General features: G+C 42.6%; 1 protein-coding gene across 1 annotated transcript; it reads right to left on the minus strand.

Moving 5' to 3' along the window:
* Positions 1-201: 201 nt before the first annotated feature.
* On the minus strand, positions 202-15705 carry LOC310772149 (diacylglycerol kinase eta-like; the record flags this gene model as incomplete). The annotated part of the gene is made up of 10 exons (XM_083664597.1): positions 202-345; positions 2099-2207; positions 4146-4305; positions 5578-5680; positions 8240-8365; positions 8796-8902; positions 10620-10752; positions 13663-13767; positions 14710-14790; positions 15598-15705. Coding segments are annotated over 10 exons (1176 nt in total), but the record flags the coding sequence as incomplete, so codon positions are not given.
* Between the last annotated feature and the right edge of the window lie 21 nt (positions 15706-15726).

The following is a 15726-nucleotide window of genomic DNA, read 5'->3' on the forward strand; positions in this document are numbered from 1 at the left end:
CGATACCCGATCCAGAATTTTAGCCAGTATCTGAGACATTTCCGATACAACTCTATTTTCTAGACTCACTTATTCCTTTTCAGGGTCTTCCACGCTTCATTTTCGAGAAACATGCAAACTCCAGCACAGACAGGAGATGGACCCTGGGTCTTTGTTGCTGTGACATGTGCCATCTGACTGTGCGTTGGCGTGAAAGAGCTCTTACCGGTCGAGCATCTTGGTGGTGGCCCTCTCCAGCTTCTCCAGGATCTGCAGCAGCTGGGCGTCATCGTCACACAGGCCCCCCCAGCCCAGCACACGGGCCAGGTCATTACCTGTACCCAGAGGTAGCACACCCAGCTGGCACTACAGGTGGGAGGGAGAGAGAGAGAGAAAGAGAGAGGGGGGAGAGAGAAAGGGTGTATAAGTCTATTGGAAGCTGTGTTTATGTTCCATCTGCAAGCTAATCTATGAGCCAATTTCTCATTAAAGCTGCACAAGGGAATGTTTGTCCTTTTAATTTTTTTAATTTTTAATTTTTAATTTTATTAAATGACAAAGTGGGGTTGCAATAGAGAATAGGGGTGTGAAAATATATGGAAATATCGTGATACTCTTGCGGTACATTATCAATACACTGGCACCATATTGTGATATGCTGGTGCAAAATATCAAATTTTTTATTAAAACATGGAAGCACTGAAATGTGTCCAGGTTTACATGAAACAACTTGATTATGCTTGTTAAGCACTGAAATGTGTATATGTATTTTTGCGTTCATTCCATAGACTGTATAAATAGGTTCATTCCCCCACCCCTAGTTTTCTGTAAACTTAATTTGCGCACATATTTTAGTGAGGCATTATTTTGTATCCTTCCTTTTAAACATTTTAACTTCCTTTAACATTTTAACTTCAAACATCGAGTGCGAAGTGTTATTATGAGTGTGTGTGTTAAAGGGGCACTATGCAGTATGCACTTTGCTGTACATTGTTTCACGTCAACTCTGTGAATAAATACATCATTCCTACATTTTGCCTTTTAAAAGTTTTTAGGGTTATTTTTTCCTCTTCAGTTACACAGATTATCGCAGAATGGCTGTATCGTGACACCATCGTTATCGAGGGCCAAGTATTGTGATACTGTAGTATCGTATCGTATCGTATCGTGAGTTACGATACGATGCTCAAACTGATCTGACTGTGACACAGCATTTCGTTTTCCCAAATCGAGTTTAACATTATATTAATTGATACAAGTGGTTTGACATGGCATTCATTAATTCAGATTGCTCCCAGCATAATGACTAACGACTATATTTAGTATGTTAAGGAAAAGGCCCACAGATTTTTTTCTTTCTGTTGATTGATTTCATTTGATAATTCATTTTAAAAGTACGGCAGTTCTGCATATAAAATGGCAAAATCAGCACCACACAATAAAGACCAGAGGCTTATTTCCATTATGGTCCCTTTGGGGAGGGCGTGTGCAAGATGGCAGTATTATGATACTGCCATCTGTATAAGGATGGCAGTTAGAGGTAGAAACACAGATTTTACTACACATGAAAAAAAAATGATTTCACATATTCATCTAAAGACTTTATTCCCCAAATGTTCAACAGTAATAATATAATAATAATAATAATAATATGATTTACGCAGATAGATATCTTGCCCCTGCTAACTAGGTCATATCACTGTATAGATGAAGATTGCTTTTCACAGTGACAAATATCAGACTATGTGAGATGGTTCCTCCTACACGCTTTCCATTTTAAAATTCCATCTTGTTCCAGGCAGACCTACAGTATTATGTTCTTGACTGGGTTTGATTTTGATTTTGATTCTGGGTAATAAGAGCATCCTTCTATCTGAACATTATTCTTCACATCAACAAATACTGTGGACTCAAAGTGGGTCTACAACAACATTAAAGCTATTGTATGTGTATCAGACCATGAACCACAACGTTTTCCATTCCTTTTTTCCAATTCCTAAACTATGCAAGACCTGGAAATGATACTGTACATTTCATTTTTAATTCTTTTCAGACTTTCCAAACCTGTGTAGGAACCCTGTCTTCTGCTCTCCTTCCTCTCCCCGCTCGTCTCTCTTACCTGTTTGTGGAGGTTGAGTTTATCCAGCTCAGACAGCACCCAGCCCACGCTGCCGTCTCCCCCGCACACCAGGATACGAAACGTCACAAACTTCTGGAAGAGACGCAAGCTGGAGAGGAGGGGAGGAGAGAGGAGAGGAGAGAGGAGCGAGGGGAGAGGAGAGGGGAGAGCAGAGAGGGGAGAGGGGAGAGGAGAGAGGAGAGGGGAGAGGAGAGGGGAGAGGGGAGAGGGGAGAGGAGAGAGGAGAGGGGAGAGGAGAGGGGAGAGCAGAGAGGGGAGAGGGGAGAGGAGAGAGGAGAGGGGAGAGGAGAGGGGAGAGGAGAGGGGAGAGAGGAGAGGGGATAGGGGAGAGGAGAGAGGAGAGGGGAGAGGAGAGGAGAGAGGAGAGGAGAGAGGAGAGGAGAGGGGAGAGGAGAGGGGAGAGCAGAGAGGGGAGAGGAGAGAGGAGAGAGGAGAGAGAAGAGGAGAGAGGAGAGAGGAGAGAGGAGAAAGGAGAGAGGGGAGAGGGGAGAGGAGGGAGAAGAGGACAGGAGATGTTAGGAGGAGAGCATAAGTTTAATGGAGCTGACTGCATTAATAGTCGAATCAAACAGTCATGAAAAAATACAGTGACTGTCATGAGAAATCATCAAGTTTGATTATACATTGTTAGCAACCAAATCTAAAGCCAATACATTCTTAATGAACTAAGTTAACCCCATGTATCTTAGCAGTTTGATTAGTTATTATTAGTTGTATAAGTTTCCTTGCTGGCAAACATACAGTAGCTACATCTCTTGTAGAACATTACTCTTTTCCTTTTAGGAATTTTGAGATGCTGCCATTAATTCAATCAATTTGCGATCCATTTATAAATGTATTTAACTTCTGATTCACTTATGGAAATTGCTAAAAAAAAATGTTTTGCTGTAAACAACATCCACCTCTGACGGCAATGTGACACACAGTTTAAAATCAGCTGGCAGCAAGCGACTCTTTCAAATGCAGAGCGAAAGCAGTCAAACAGCTCATTGTAATGTTTCTGTATGGAGGGGCAGCAGCAGCACAGCGAATTACAATGCTACTAATTGAAGCAGGCACTTGAAGAAACACCAGTGGAAGGAGCTTAACGACTCCCACAGGGAGAAGCTCCAAAGAGGTCTGCACCCAAACAGCAGAGAATGTGTTGGAAAACTGGAGATAAAATACCCTTACAAAACAAACAAACAAACAAACAAACAACAACAAAAACAGCCATGCTTCAGTTTCCTCACTCGATCCACACACTAACTGCAACTGCACAACAAGTTCTGTGAAAACATCTTGGACTGCTTGAAAGATGTAAACATTAACATTATTCTCAATACAGACATTTGGAGAGATTTGCCCCAGGAGTTTGTTGCATAATGGGTGATGTACCCCATCAAATTGCTGTAGCGGGCTGTTTAAAAGCTAGAGCAAAGTTTCTGGTGTCATCTGAATGGGCGAATTACTCAATTTTAATATGAAAAATATAAATGTTGGTATAATAAACTTTGATTACCAGTCCTTTTCATCAAATTAGTAGCTATAATTGGGAGTGATGGGGTTACAGGTGGAAGTGCACGGTCACAATCTGGCCCTCTGGTAGCGAGGACGTTTTTTTGTGGCCCTCTCTATCATCAAAGTTGCCCATCCCGGCACTAGATTGATTTTGACCATTACTTTACAAAGTGCGGTGTTGAAAAATAAACACGTTTGAATTATTTACAAAATAGTGAATCAGTACATAATGTAATAACCGTATCAGAGGCAAATACAAAGAAGGATCAGGTCAGGACATCCCTAGGTTGGATTGCTGGATACCTACAGTATGAGCTTATTTCAGTAAAATTATTTAACTTATTTCAATAAACTTTTGAACAATTCTAATTGATTTGCTGCATGTAGGATCACCTGTGTGCCAAATTTACCAGTGGACTGAATCTAATGAATCGGAAGATTACCACAAGTGTCTGCATGTAACAATTCCTTTTCTTAACTCCAATAATTCAGATCAAAGATCAAAGATAGTATAGGTATGAGATACCCGAGCTCCGGGCCTCCGTTCATCAGGTCGAAGACTTGAGCCGGGTTGAGGAGCTGTTTGAACTTGCGGAGGAACTTCACCCCCTGGTTGTCTCCGCTTTTAGAGTTGACCAGGACCAGGAGCGGGCTGGAGCATGACGCTGAGGTGGCCTTCCAAAAGCCTGCGCAGAAAGGAGGATCCACACCACAGTTGAGAAGAAAAATGTTTGACTAAATTAAACAATACATAATACATATACACATATACATATACAATACATTAAAGCAAGGTTGTGCTGTTGCACTGGATATCGGGTGATATTGCTTAGTTGTGATTATCTTTGGGGAGGGAAGGCACACTTAACATGTGCCTCACCGCCTACTTCCTGCTTCAGCTACTCACCAACCTCGGAAAAGATATGAGTGGTGGTGAACGGCGAAAGACGATAATTTTTTGATCCCGTTTTAATTGTGCCACGATTCGTATTCGACATTTTCTTCCTCAATTTATAGGATAACTTTGCATGATGAGAAAGCCGCAGTTTGTCATAAAACTGAAACTTAACATTCAGTTTCATATGAAACCATTCAATCAACTACATCTCTGGTCTCGCACAATATACTGCACGTCATACCAACAGCAACACGACCTGGCGGGAGAGACGTCACTTATGCGACTGGTTGTGTGCAGTCTTTATAACTTAAAGTGCAACAGTTTTATGACAAACCGTGACTTTCTTGGCTTGAAAAGTGATCTTTTAAATTGACAAACATCATATGTGTACCTACTGTAACCTCATGGCACAATTCAAAGGGGATAAAAAATGTTTATTGTCTCTCGCCGTTCACCACCATATTTTTTCAGACACTGGTGCGTGTCGGCCGGAAGACGGGAAGGGGAGGAACTTTGGATCTCTATATCAAGAACGCCGCTTGATTCCGTTTCCTTCAGAGGGGTAACAATATCTTTCTATTTTACTTGATTTGATTCTTTTAATTTTATGCATTTTGCTTGTTTATTAATTTTGTTATCTTTTTATACGTCTTTTATCTTTTGTATCTCTTGTCTATACTTCTGCACTTTTTAATTGTAAATCTTTTATTGTGTTTTTTTATTACACTGTAAACTTTGAATTGCCTCAGTGTATGAAATGTGCTACTGTACTGTGTAGAAATAAAGCTGCCTTGTCTTGCCACTGGGGTGGCCTTTAAGATGCCTGAGCAGGAATGTGTGAGGGAATTGCTTTAAGGTTGAGTTCAGGACCCCGTCATGTTGTGTCACATGTTACCGTGTCAGGTCCACAGAGAAGACATCCCTGAACCTTCAGCCTCAGTAAAAGATTATGAACAAAGGAGGGTGTGTGTGTGTGTGTGTGCGTGTGTGTGTGTGTGTGTGTGTGTGTGTGTGTGTGTGTGTGTGTGTGAGAGAGAGTGTGTGCACATGTGGGTCTCACCGTCTGAGTCGATGCTGTTAAGGGCGGTGGGAGGAATGATTGACACTCGACATTGACCCAATGGACACACCTTCCCCATTTGTTCTTTACAGCTGCTGTGGACCTACACGCACGCACGCACGCACACAAATACACACACACACACACACACACACACACACACACACACACACACATGCGCGCACACAAACACCCCAGAGTCAGTGGTCTCCATAGTGATCCTATATTTCAGTGGAGGCAGAAAGGTCATTGCATCCCTCTGAAAAGCACCAAATGTCAGTTCTGTAACCTTTACAAATACCACCCTCATTCATTGTGTGTGTGTGTGTGTGTGTGCGTGTGCGTGTGTGTGTGTGTGTGTGTGTGTGTGTGTGTGTATGTGTGTGTGTGTGTGTGTGTGTGTGTGTGTGTGTGTGTGTGTGTGTGTGTGTGTGTGTGTGTGTGTATGTGTGTGTGTGTGTGTGTTGAGGGTTAGTCATTTTGCCCTAAACACTCAAAAAATCAATTCAGCTACTACTGTAAAGTGGAACAGGGGGCCATGACTAAAGCACTATGCAGGGAGGCGGGGTCTTGAATCACCCTTAAAGTGGAGCTGAACCCAAAAATGACTTTTCTTTTCTTTTAGTTCAAATACCTGGGTATTCAGTGCACCTATTCAGTGCACCTAATTTAATAATAATAATGTATGCCCAAAAAAAATCACAAAAATCTAATTTCTTTAGTTTTTCACACTTTTTCACATCAAAAGTAAATTTTTCAAGATTGCATTCATAACAGTAATCTACAGTTTGCTGACGTCACTAGTACTATCAAATATCTAACCCATATCAACCAATCATATCAGGACATGGCAGCTGTCAATCAATCTTCATTTCAGGAGAATTTTCTCCTCCAAATGAAGGAGAAGGTGGCGCCTAGTGCCTGTAATCTGGCAGAATTTCTAGCCCACAAACTAACTACTAACTTGTATGTAACATACAAAATAAAGCAAACGGTGATGTCTAAGAATGCAAAGAAATGTAACTGTCTCGTTAAACTCGCATTCCAGGATAACATTAACTAAGGGGTCACCCCTCGGAGATTCCAGGCGGACGGGCAGCACCCATGCATCGGATTGTCCGCTCCGCTCCACACAGAAGCAGCTGGCTGCCTGGTACTCTGCGGATCCCACTTGCGGAGCACCACAACAGGCTGAATCCCACTCGATTTGGGGGCGGAACACGCCAGGATTGGCCAATGCCAAAGCCAGTCCCCAGAATTGTCAAATCAAATCATCGACACGGTATTACGGTCTGCCTCTCAACCCATCTCAGACAAGATTTGTTTTCAGACTCTGAAACGTCTCTGACCCTCGCGCTACTTGCATTCCGTGGGGTTAATTTAATCTTTAAGGGGTTTATTTTCCAATAATGACCATCTCGCTGAATAATATCCGGCTTATTATACGGCTTCTTACTAAATAAATCAAAATATTGATTAAAAATTTACTTTGATTTATAAATGAATTAATTGCTTCAGCTAAAAAAAATATAGAATTGACTTTATACTGCAATTTAGCATTATAATCCACTGATGGTGAAGTGAGACAAGGTGAATGGGACTTCTTTGGGAATATTGATTTTTTTCCTCGTTCATCTCTATGTTTCCTTCTTACTGGGGCTTTGCAGTTGACACACCTGAAAACAAAGCTAACATTGCCACATTGCTAACTAGCGTTAGCTTGGACATGCTGCATACACACCAGTCGGATAGAAACAACAACATACCTGGATTGGTCCGAGATGTTTGAAGGCCTTAGGTACCTCGCCATTTTAACAGACTGTTACTCGCTAAAAATTTTTTGCCACCGAGTGTCGCAAATGACATGACATTGTTACATTTATCGTACTTCTTTCTACAGATTGATATGACTGGACGTGGTTCTCTGTGCATAGCAACGGTCTGTTATACCTAGCAACTGAATGCTGAACTGAATAAAGTATTCAACAAAGTACAATCACTCAGATGTGAGAGCTTAACTGAATTGTCTTCTTCTTCTGTTCTCTTAACAACATGCCATATTGAAGTATCGGTCTTAACGGGTGAGTTTCGCTGGTTTTATGGGGCGGCTCTCTGCTCTCCAGCCTGGTTCTTTTATTCCCCATAGAGAACATTCTCCTCTTCAGTGGCCCGGTTTCCTTTCTCCTTTTAGCCTGAACCTCCTCCGCTTTCCCCTCAGAGGAATCCTCTATGTAGGTCTATGTAGGTCTACGTATGTGTGCCTCCTGTGGTCTATGTAGGTCTACGTATGTGTGCCTCCTGTGGTCGGTCGCGGCGCCTGTTTGGGGGGGAGGGGAACTGAGGGGAATAGCTTGATCCTCCCACACACTATGTCTTGCCAGTGAAATTCCTCGCTGTCAGGTGAAAAGCAGCGGGAAGAAGCATGTGCTAGTCTACAACTCTCCCCAGATCGGCAGAGGGGGGCGGAGCAACGACTGGGACAGCTTCGCAGGGGGAACTGGCCAAGCATGGGTGAGAAAATGGGGGGGAATCACACACACGCACGCACGCACGCACGCACACACACACACACACGCACGCACACACACACACACACACACACACATACACACACACACACACACACACACACACACACACACACACAAAGTGTTTCACTCACGATGGCTTTGCACCAGAGGCAGCGCCAGTCCTGCAGCCTCCGGACGCTGCCGCAGTTCTTGTCGCACACCACACACTTGGCGCTGACCGGCAGGTTCCCTTCCAGCCACTGGTGCGGCATGGACACCTGGTGTGGTGAGAGAGATATTATAATAATACTATAATGGACACCTGGTGTGGGGAGAGATATTTGCAAAAATGCAAATGTTGTTAAAGTAACAATATTTATTTTATTATATTTGTTATTTATTTTAAATAATGATATTTTAGTTTGATCAAAACCATACCTGCGCACATTTATACATTTGATCAAAATATTCACATAGTGAGAGTTGACATTTCAAACTTGAGTTTTGGTTACCGGTATGCATGCATGCACGCACGCACGCACACACATTTGAATGATTAATTTATGTTCACAATCATCACTACACAGACTAAACATGCTGGGCTTGACAGCAGAATGTTTACAAAGCGATGTTGAACACCTGAAAGTAGAAATGATATCTTTTGATATCAAATAAACTATTCTGTCGTGTCGAGTCAGTATCACTCACCCCGTCCTCATCCTCAATGATGTCATTTCCTATGGAGGCCAGTGTGGTCCATTTGCAGTTGTTGGTGGAGCGCACCGCACAGCGCTTATGGGCCTTGAACTTGCACACTGCAGAGGACGGATAGATAACGGTACAATAAATCACTTAAATACACATAACATGCACATGTGCAAGCAATTTCTAAAGGTGTATTGCTTGGTGGCCTTTTCTTAAAGATTGGATAGCAGATTGGATAGTGAACGTGTGGAAAAAAGTTGCTTGATAATTGGAGAAACGGCGTGGGAGTTATGGCCTTTCAAAGTTGGGCATTTTAACCTGTAATTATAGCGCCCCCATCAGGCCGATTCGAAAAATATTTCTGGAGCGCGTAATAGCTACCAATATCTGGCTTTGGATCATATTTCATGTCTCTGCGATGTATCACCTCATTTTGATTTACCAACTATTACATAGTTATTACTACTACTATTATTGTCCATTTTCACCAATTATGACAAAACTTCCGATTTTGACTCATACAGCCTCCTTGATATATCTGCCAAGTTCCGCGATCATTGGAAAAACAGGTGTGAAGTTTTTGTGTTAGGCCACGCCCATTTTTGGCGTTTGTAGAGGCAAATTTGTAGAGCAGGTTCACCTGAACATGTGGAAAAAAAACATGCTTGAAAATCTGACAAAAGGCGTGGAAGTTATGGCCTTTAACATAAAACCTTTAATTATAGTGCCACCTTCAGGCCGATTCGAAAAATATTTCTGGAGCATCTAGTAACAAGCAAGATCTGTCATTGGGCCAAATTTCATATTTCTGCGATGTCTCAACTCACAGGAATTTGCATCGAGGCAGAAAAGGAATAATCAATCAATCAATCAAGCAATCAATCAATCAATCAATCAATCAAAGTTTTATTTTGAGTGCAAAATCACACCAAGGTATCTCAATACACTTTAAAATAAACAACAGAACAATAAAGTATTCATTTAAAGACAATGAACAGTGAATAATGAATAATACACCAGTACAATAACAATAGGGTTTCAGCCCCTTGGGCTTGAACCCCTAATAATGGTGCGAAATGATATGCAAATTGTCTATATTTTATTGGAAAACATTTCTTACTCCTAACCCCCCACCACTCCAGCCACACAGCAAAAAGCACTCCAAAAAGCCACAGAAAACACAGTCATTTTTTTTATTGATTGATTGATTTTTTAAATTGATGAAAGTTTTTATCCCACAGGAATTTAGAAGCTACAAAACATATTTGACTTCCATTCAGCTCTTCATCCCCCAAATACGTTCCCACGAAGCACTACTCAACAAATATTATGTTGACAAATTTAATTTGCCATTCCCATTCCTGCCACCCTCCCCCCCATAGTACATTTAGGTGCGGGATGGACACAGTAATTTAACAGCAATAAGAAACTGTCTCCCCCTCCAGGAGAGGCCGACACACCTGGAAGAGTTTCATTAGAGAGTTCTACAGTGCTGTGACCGTCTTAATGCGCTTTCAGAGTCTCTTCCACCCAGATGAGACTATCGTTCTGAATCCTTGTCATTTTTATTACAGGGAAATTATCAAATTTAAAGATACCGAGTATTGGAACGAAATATCATCTCTCGGCAGCTTCAGAGCCATACTGGTTGAGTCCTCGGAAAGAAAATCTAGCTTCAAATGTGTGAATGTAGGAGGACGAATGTCGTGACAAATGTGTGTGTGTGTGTGTGTGTGTGTGTGTGTGTGTGTGTGTGCGTGTGCGTGTGCGTGTGTGTGTGTGTGCGTGTGTGTGTGTGTGTGTGTGTGTGTGTGTGTGTGCGTGTACCTTCACAGGACAGGCCGTGGGAGGTGACTCCTGGCAGAGCCTCTTTGCAGACGTTGCAGAAGGTGGGCCTGGCGTGGGAGCAGGCGTACCAGTTGTGCATCCCGGAGAAATGCTCCATATTGAACTGGCTGGCCTGAGGAGGGAGAGCAGATACAGCACGGGACCATGACATCATCTCTGGCAGAAATAGAAATATAATTTTAGGACAGGACAAAAAGCATCCGGTGTGTTTCCGGTGTGGGGAACGAGAGATATTTTAGGATAGGACAGTGACTTTTGTGTTTTACGCGATGTCCAAGGAGCAAAGGAGGTATTGGCAGTATTCTGTTACATCACCACACGGTCATCTTGGTAGGAAAATAACAGGTGATTGTAATCAATTAACGGGTGATTACAATCAAGTGACACAAACAGCCAATGAGCTGTGTGTATTGTAGCGCCATATTGGTAGGAAAATGCTTGTGACATCATGGAAATACTATGAACACAAAAGGGTAAGACGATGACATCAGAGGTCCATGTTAAACTGTGTGGCCTCAGGAAGGAGAGACACAGAAGGATAAGACAATGGTATTGATGCTGCAGCTGGCTGATGTGGTATGATCTGATACGGACATTAAAATAATACATTATAATAATATGATGACTTTTCCTCGCTTAGCCATTTGACCTTCAGGTCTACAAGTGGTTTTTAACTTGTAGAAGAGGCTATCAGCAGCGTTGTATACTGTATATCTGTGTCCATATAGATCCAGAGTTAAACCTCCCATGACAACCCAATCCCCTCCTGAAGTCATCAGCAACACATTTACGCTTAAACAATTCAAACTGCCTGGCCTGTGCTGAAGCGGAAATAATAACCCAACTGCCTGAATGAAAAATGGAACGTCAAAACGCTGAAAGCCTAAAACATAAGAAGGAGAGAGAAGCTAATCTCAGATTAGCTTAGATAGCAGCTTGCAGTCGTCGGCTCTCTTTACAGCCTCTATTAAAGCAGTGTCTGATTTTATGAGACACATCAATCTGCTGGGAAAGAGAGGAAGATAAGTGAATGAAAGGGAGTGAGAGAGAGGACGGGAGAGCATTTCTTCAGTAGAAAAGATGATGACTTTGACTGATAAAAAAAAGTGTTATCACGCTATAAAGCCTGATATCGGACTGAATTATCAAAACACGTTACACTCCAGTTCCATCATCTAGTCTGACATCGCCTCCACTCTAGAGGAGAATCCCCCCCCAACCGATCACTAGAGACCAACAACATAACGTTATCCGCCTGAAACTAATCCAGTCGGGAGAACGCAAAAGAAAACAAAACATGTCCCCTTTGGATATATGCCTCCAGAGGAGAATGCTGTTCGGGAATTCAAAGTAAGCCGTACTTTTAATTGATTTAAAACAGCCTCCACTTGACTACAGGAAACAGCTCGGTGTTAGTCAAGCCCATTGCACTTTTCACTGATGCTGCTGATTGGCTAATCATTAGTCCTCATCGGCGCTGATTGGCTCATTGTTCTTTTCAACCAAGAGCAGACCAGACCAGACCAGAAACAGCCAAAACTCAGCTCGGTAGAGTGGGCGGATTCGAAGGTCTGGACCGAGCCAAATGCATTCTCAAACTCCCGACCGAACTACATGTCAATGCGGACCTTGTGTCACATTCATGTCCGACGCGTTGTGTGAATGAACGTGCATTTACTTGTGTGCGCATCTACTGTACTGTACACACACTGCAGAGCGCAAGTTAACCATCATTGGTTTTCACTTTCACGTGTATATGTTTGTGCGCGCCTGTTGGCTCAAAACACCACTATCTCCTATGGAAGGGCGCAGATCCAGCAGCGTGGCAAATCACAGATCTTTCTGCGGTGGCTGGTCACGCAAAGAGATGAAATTGCTCAATTTAATAGATAATCCACGTGATTGCATCAAGAGAACAACTCAGCGTTACTTTGGTTGCCTGGCAACAAATTGCTTTATGCCACTTTTTTCAAAGCGAGGCGGGTCGCCGATCATGTTATGTTCCCCACTTTCAGAAGGCGGCCATTTATGTGCTCACCACATATTTATGTGAATCTGGGTTTTCCATTGCATTTCTGTTTCCATTGTAAAAGTATAAAAAAACATCCTACAGGAGCAGTTTGAACAGGGCCCAACTGCCCAGGTTGAAGGTCCAAGGCATTGTTTACAGTCACTACTGAATGTGCACTTCAAGTTATGTTTAAATTATGTTATGGAGAAGTTATGGACGTTGATTTGTGTTGTTGCGTTTTACTGGCATTGTTCTGGACCTTTGAACTTGTGTAAAATTCATAAGTGTGACTAGCCCTGCTATAAAGCCAGGGATCTCTGTCTGTCTGTCTGTCCATCTGTCTGTCTGTCTGTCCATCTGTCTGTCTGTCTGTCTGTCTGTGTGTCTGTCTGTGTGTCTGTCTGTCTGTCTGTCTGTCTGTCTGCCTGTCTGTGTGTCTGTCTGTGTGTCTGTCTGTGTGTCTGTCTGTCTGTCTGTCTGTCTGTCTGTCCATCTGTCTGTCTGTGAGTGTGTGTGTCCTTCGCATATCTCCAGAACCCTTCGTTCGATCTACTTCACACTGGGCGGGTGTATTGCTGGAATGTCGAGATTTGGTGCAAATTGGACATTCAATATTAATAAACTTTGAATAAACAAGTGAATCATAAATAAACATGCTGGTTGAATGGATATACACATAAAATGTGCTTATTTTTAGATCCTCCATTTTGTATTTTTCATTATCAGTCAAGTTGACTTACTATGGTATATTTGATTATAAAATCACAAGAATTAACAACTACAATGCTGTAAAACACATAAAAAAGAGACTGTTTGCATCACCAGTGGCTACAGCTGTACTGTAAATGAGTGATATACTGTATGCCTTGTAAAGTGAAAGAAAAGCGCGGGATTGAGGGAATCAGAATCAGAATCAGAATCAGAATCAGAATTGAGGGAATCAGAATCAGAACAACAGGAAAGCGGGACGGATGGAGAGATGAGAGGAAGAGAAGAGGATGGAGCGCTGACCTCGTAGGTCTCCCACTTCTGGACGGACTTCAGAGCGCCGATCCAGTCCTCCATCTCCTTCCTGCTCTCAGCACACAGCATCAGCTTCCGAAACGGAGTGATGACCTGAGAGAGAGAGAGAGAGGGAGAGAGAGAGAGAGAGAGAGAGAGAGAGAGAGAGAGAATAAACAGGAACAGGACTTAAACAGGGAAAAAAATCACCCAATTGTACTTGGCTAATTCCCCTGCTGTCCTAGTGGTCGGTGCTCCACCCCCTCTGCCGATCTGCTTCCTCCGATACATGTGAAGTCGCCAGCTGCTTCTTTTCACCTGACAGCGAGAGGTTTCACTGGCAGGATGGAGCGTGTGAGAGGGTCAAGCTATTCCCCCCAGTTCCCCTCCCCCATGAGCAGGCGCCCTGAGGAGGCAGCGACCAGGACTCATATACCCTTAATCGGTCTTTCCACCCGCAGACATGGCCAATTGTGCCTGTATGGACGCCCGACTAAGCCGCAGGCAAAACTGGGGCTCGAACCTGCCACCCTCGTGTTGGCAGGCAGGGAATCTACCACTGCACTACCTGACGCCCCATACTTTAACTAATTAAATAACGATGTTCCTCCTCCACCAAGTATGACTTATTACATCTACAGTAAATAATCTGTTATGCAGTCAGTGTGTGTGTGTGTGTGTGTGTGTGTGTGTGTGTGTGTGTGTGTGTGTGTGTGTGTGTGTGTGTGTGTGTGTGTGTGTGTGTGTGTGTGTGTTTACCGGATGTTTTGCACCGGCTTCGATCGTGACTCAGCCAAACAGATCGAAGGACTGTTTTATAATTCAAGGCTTTTCAGCTTGAAAATATGAACTAGGAATTACAGAGCAGCTCCACAGAAAACTCTACCTCTGTGGCAGGCAGCAGTTTACCATTGGAAACATTGTCAAAGTTCCTTTTTTAACATTATTACTTTAAAAAAGAACAGACTTACCACCATACAATACAAAGACAATAGCAGAATGAAGCAAGAAAGAAAAGCCAGTGTGAAGTGTGTGCTGCCTCTGTGTGCTGCTTACTGTGAAGCTGTTGTTGATGTTCTTGGTGCTGGTCTCGGCCACGCTGGCGTCCGACAGGTCCACCTCATCAAAGATCAGAGACTGATGGGAAACAATAAACCACAAACAATATAAAACATCAACTTATCTTTTTTTTTTTTTGCCTTTATTTACAGATGTTTACCCGTTTCAAAATTCCCTATTGGTTGCGGGAATGGTTGGATTTCTTTTGCACGTGTGTTTGCACCAGTACTGTACTGTACTTTGATGTTACCTTTGAAGCAGGTAACATCTGTAGCCCAGAGAAGGTCTATTAATAAGCACACGTTCTCTTTTTCAAACACTTCCAAATCACCAAACCATCGATGTTCTTCAACAGCTGTAGTAATGTCTAAGCATGCAATTTTGGCTTTATAATTCATTCATTTGTACTAGCATTGCTACCAAATGCTAACAGTAGGTTGATGCCAATTTCTCAGAGATTTAAAACTCTGGTGTGAAAACTTTTTGGGAATTTAAAGCTGTGATTCCACACTTTGGCAGCCCCAATTGGCAGTGAAAGGCAACTTTTTTGGACGTCACTATCCAGAAATCATGTAACTTGATCAGTAAACTACAACACTCACAACTAAAATGTCTTCTTCGTAGTGTAAGGTTCAGCTTTCTCTTTGAGGTTTACAGTAGGAGCGTTTTTTGTTGTTTTTTGCTCATAACTTTTGATTTGTCCCTCGCTGTGTGCTGAGATGTCCTGCAAGTGACTAAAACCAGTGAATCTACATCATAGATTATTTGCCTTGTGTGCCAAGTTGACCTTTTATTTATTCCAGGAGATAAGTTTCTAAAACTCCTGAACGCTCTTTTTAAAGAATAATATGAAATCTTCGACATGATGTTCACACTTGACTTTACCTTTGAGTCTTTGGCATAGTAGAGGGTCCTCCCTCTTAGTTTGAAGTACCTCCGCTTCCATCTCTGGAAGGAGCTGGTCTGCTTCAACAGGATCCCCTCCTTCACACTTTTCTATCAGGAGAAACACAC

This window comes from Poromitra crassiceps (assembly GCF_964638095.1).
Source record: "Poromitra crassiceps genome assembly, contig: HAP1_SCAFFOLD_2104, whole genome shotgun sequence".
Lineage (NCBI taxonomy): Eukaryota > Metazoa > Chordata > Actinopteri > Beryciformes > Melamphaidae > Poromitra > Poromitra crassiceps.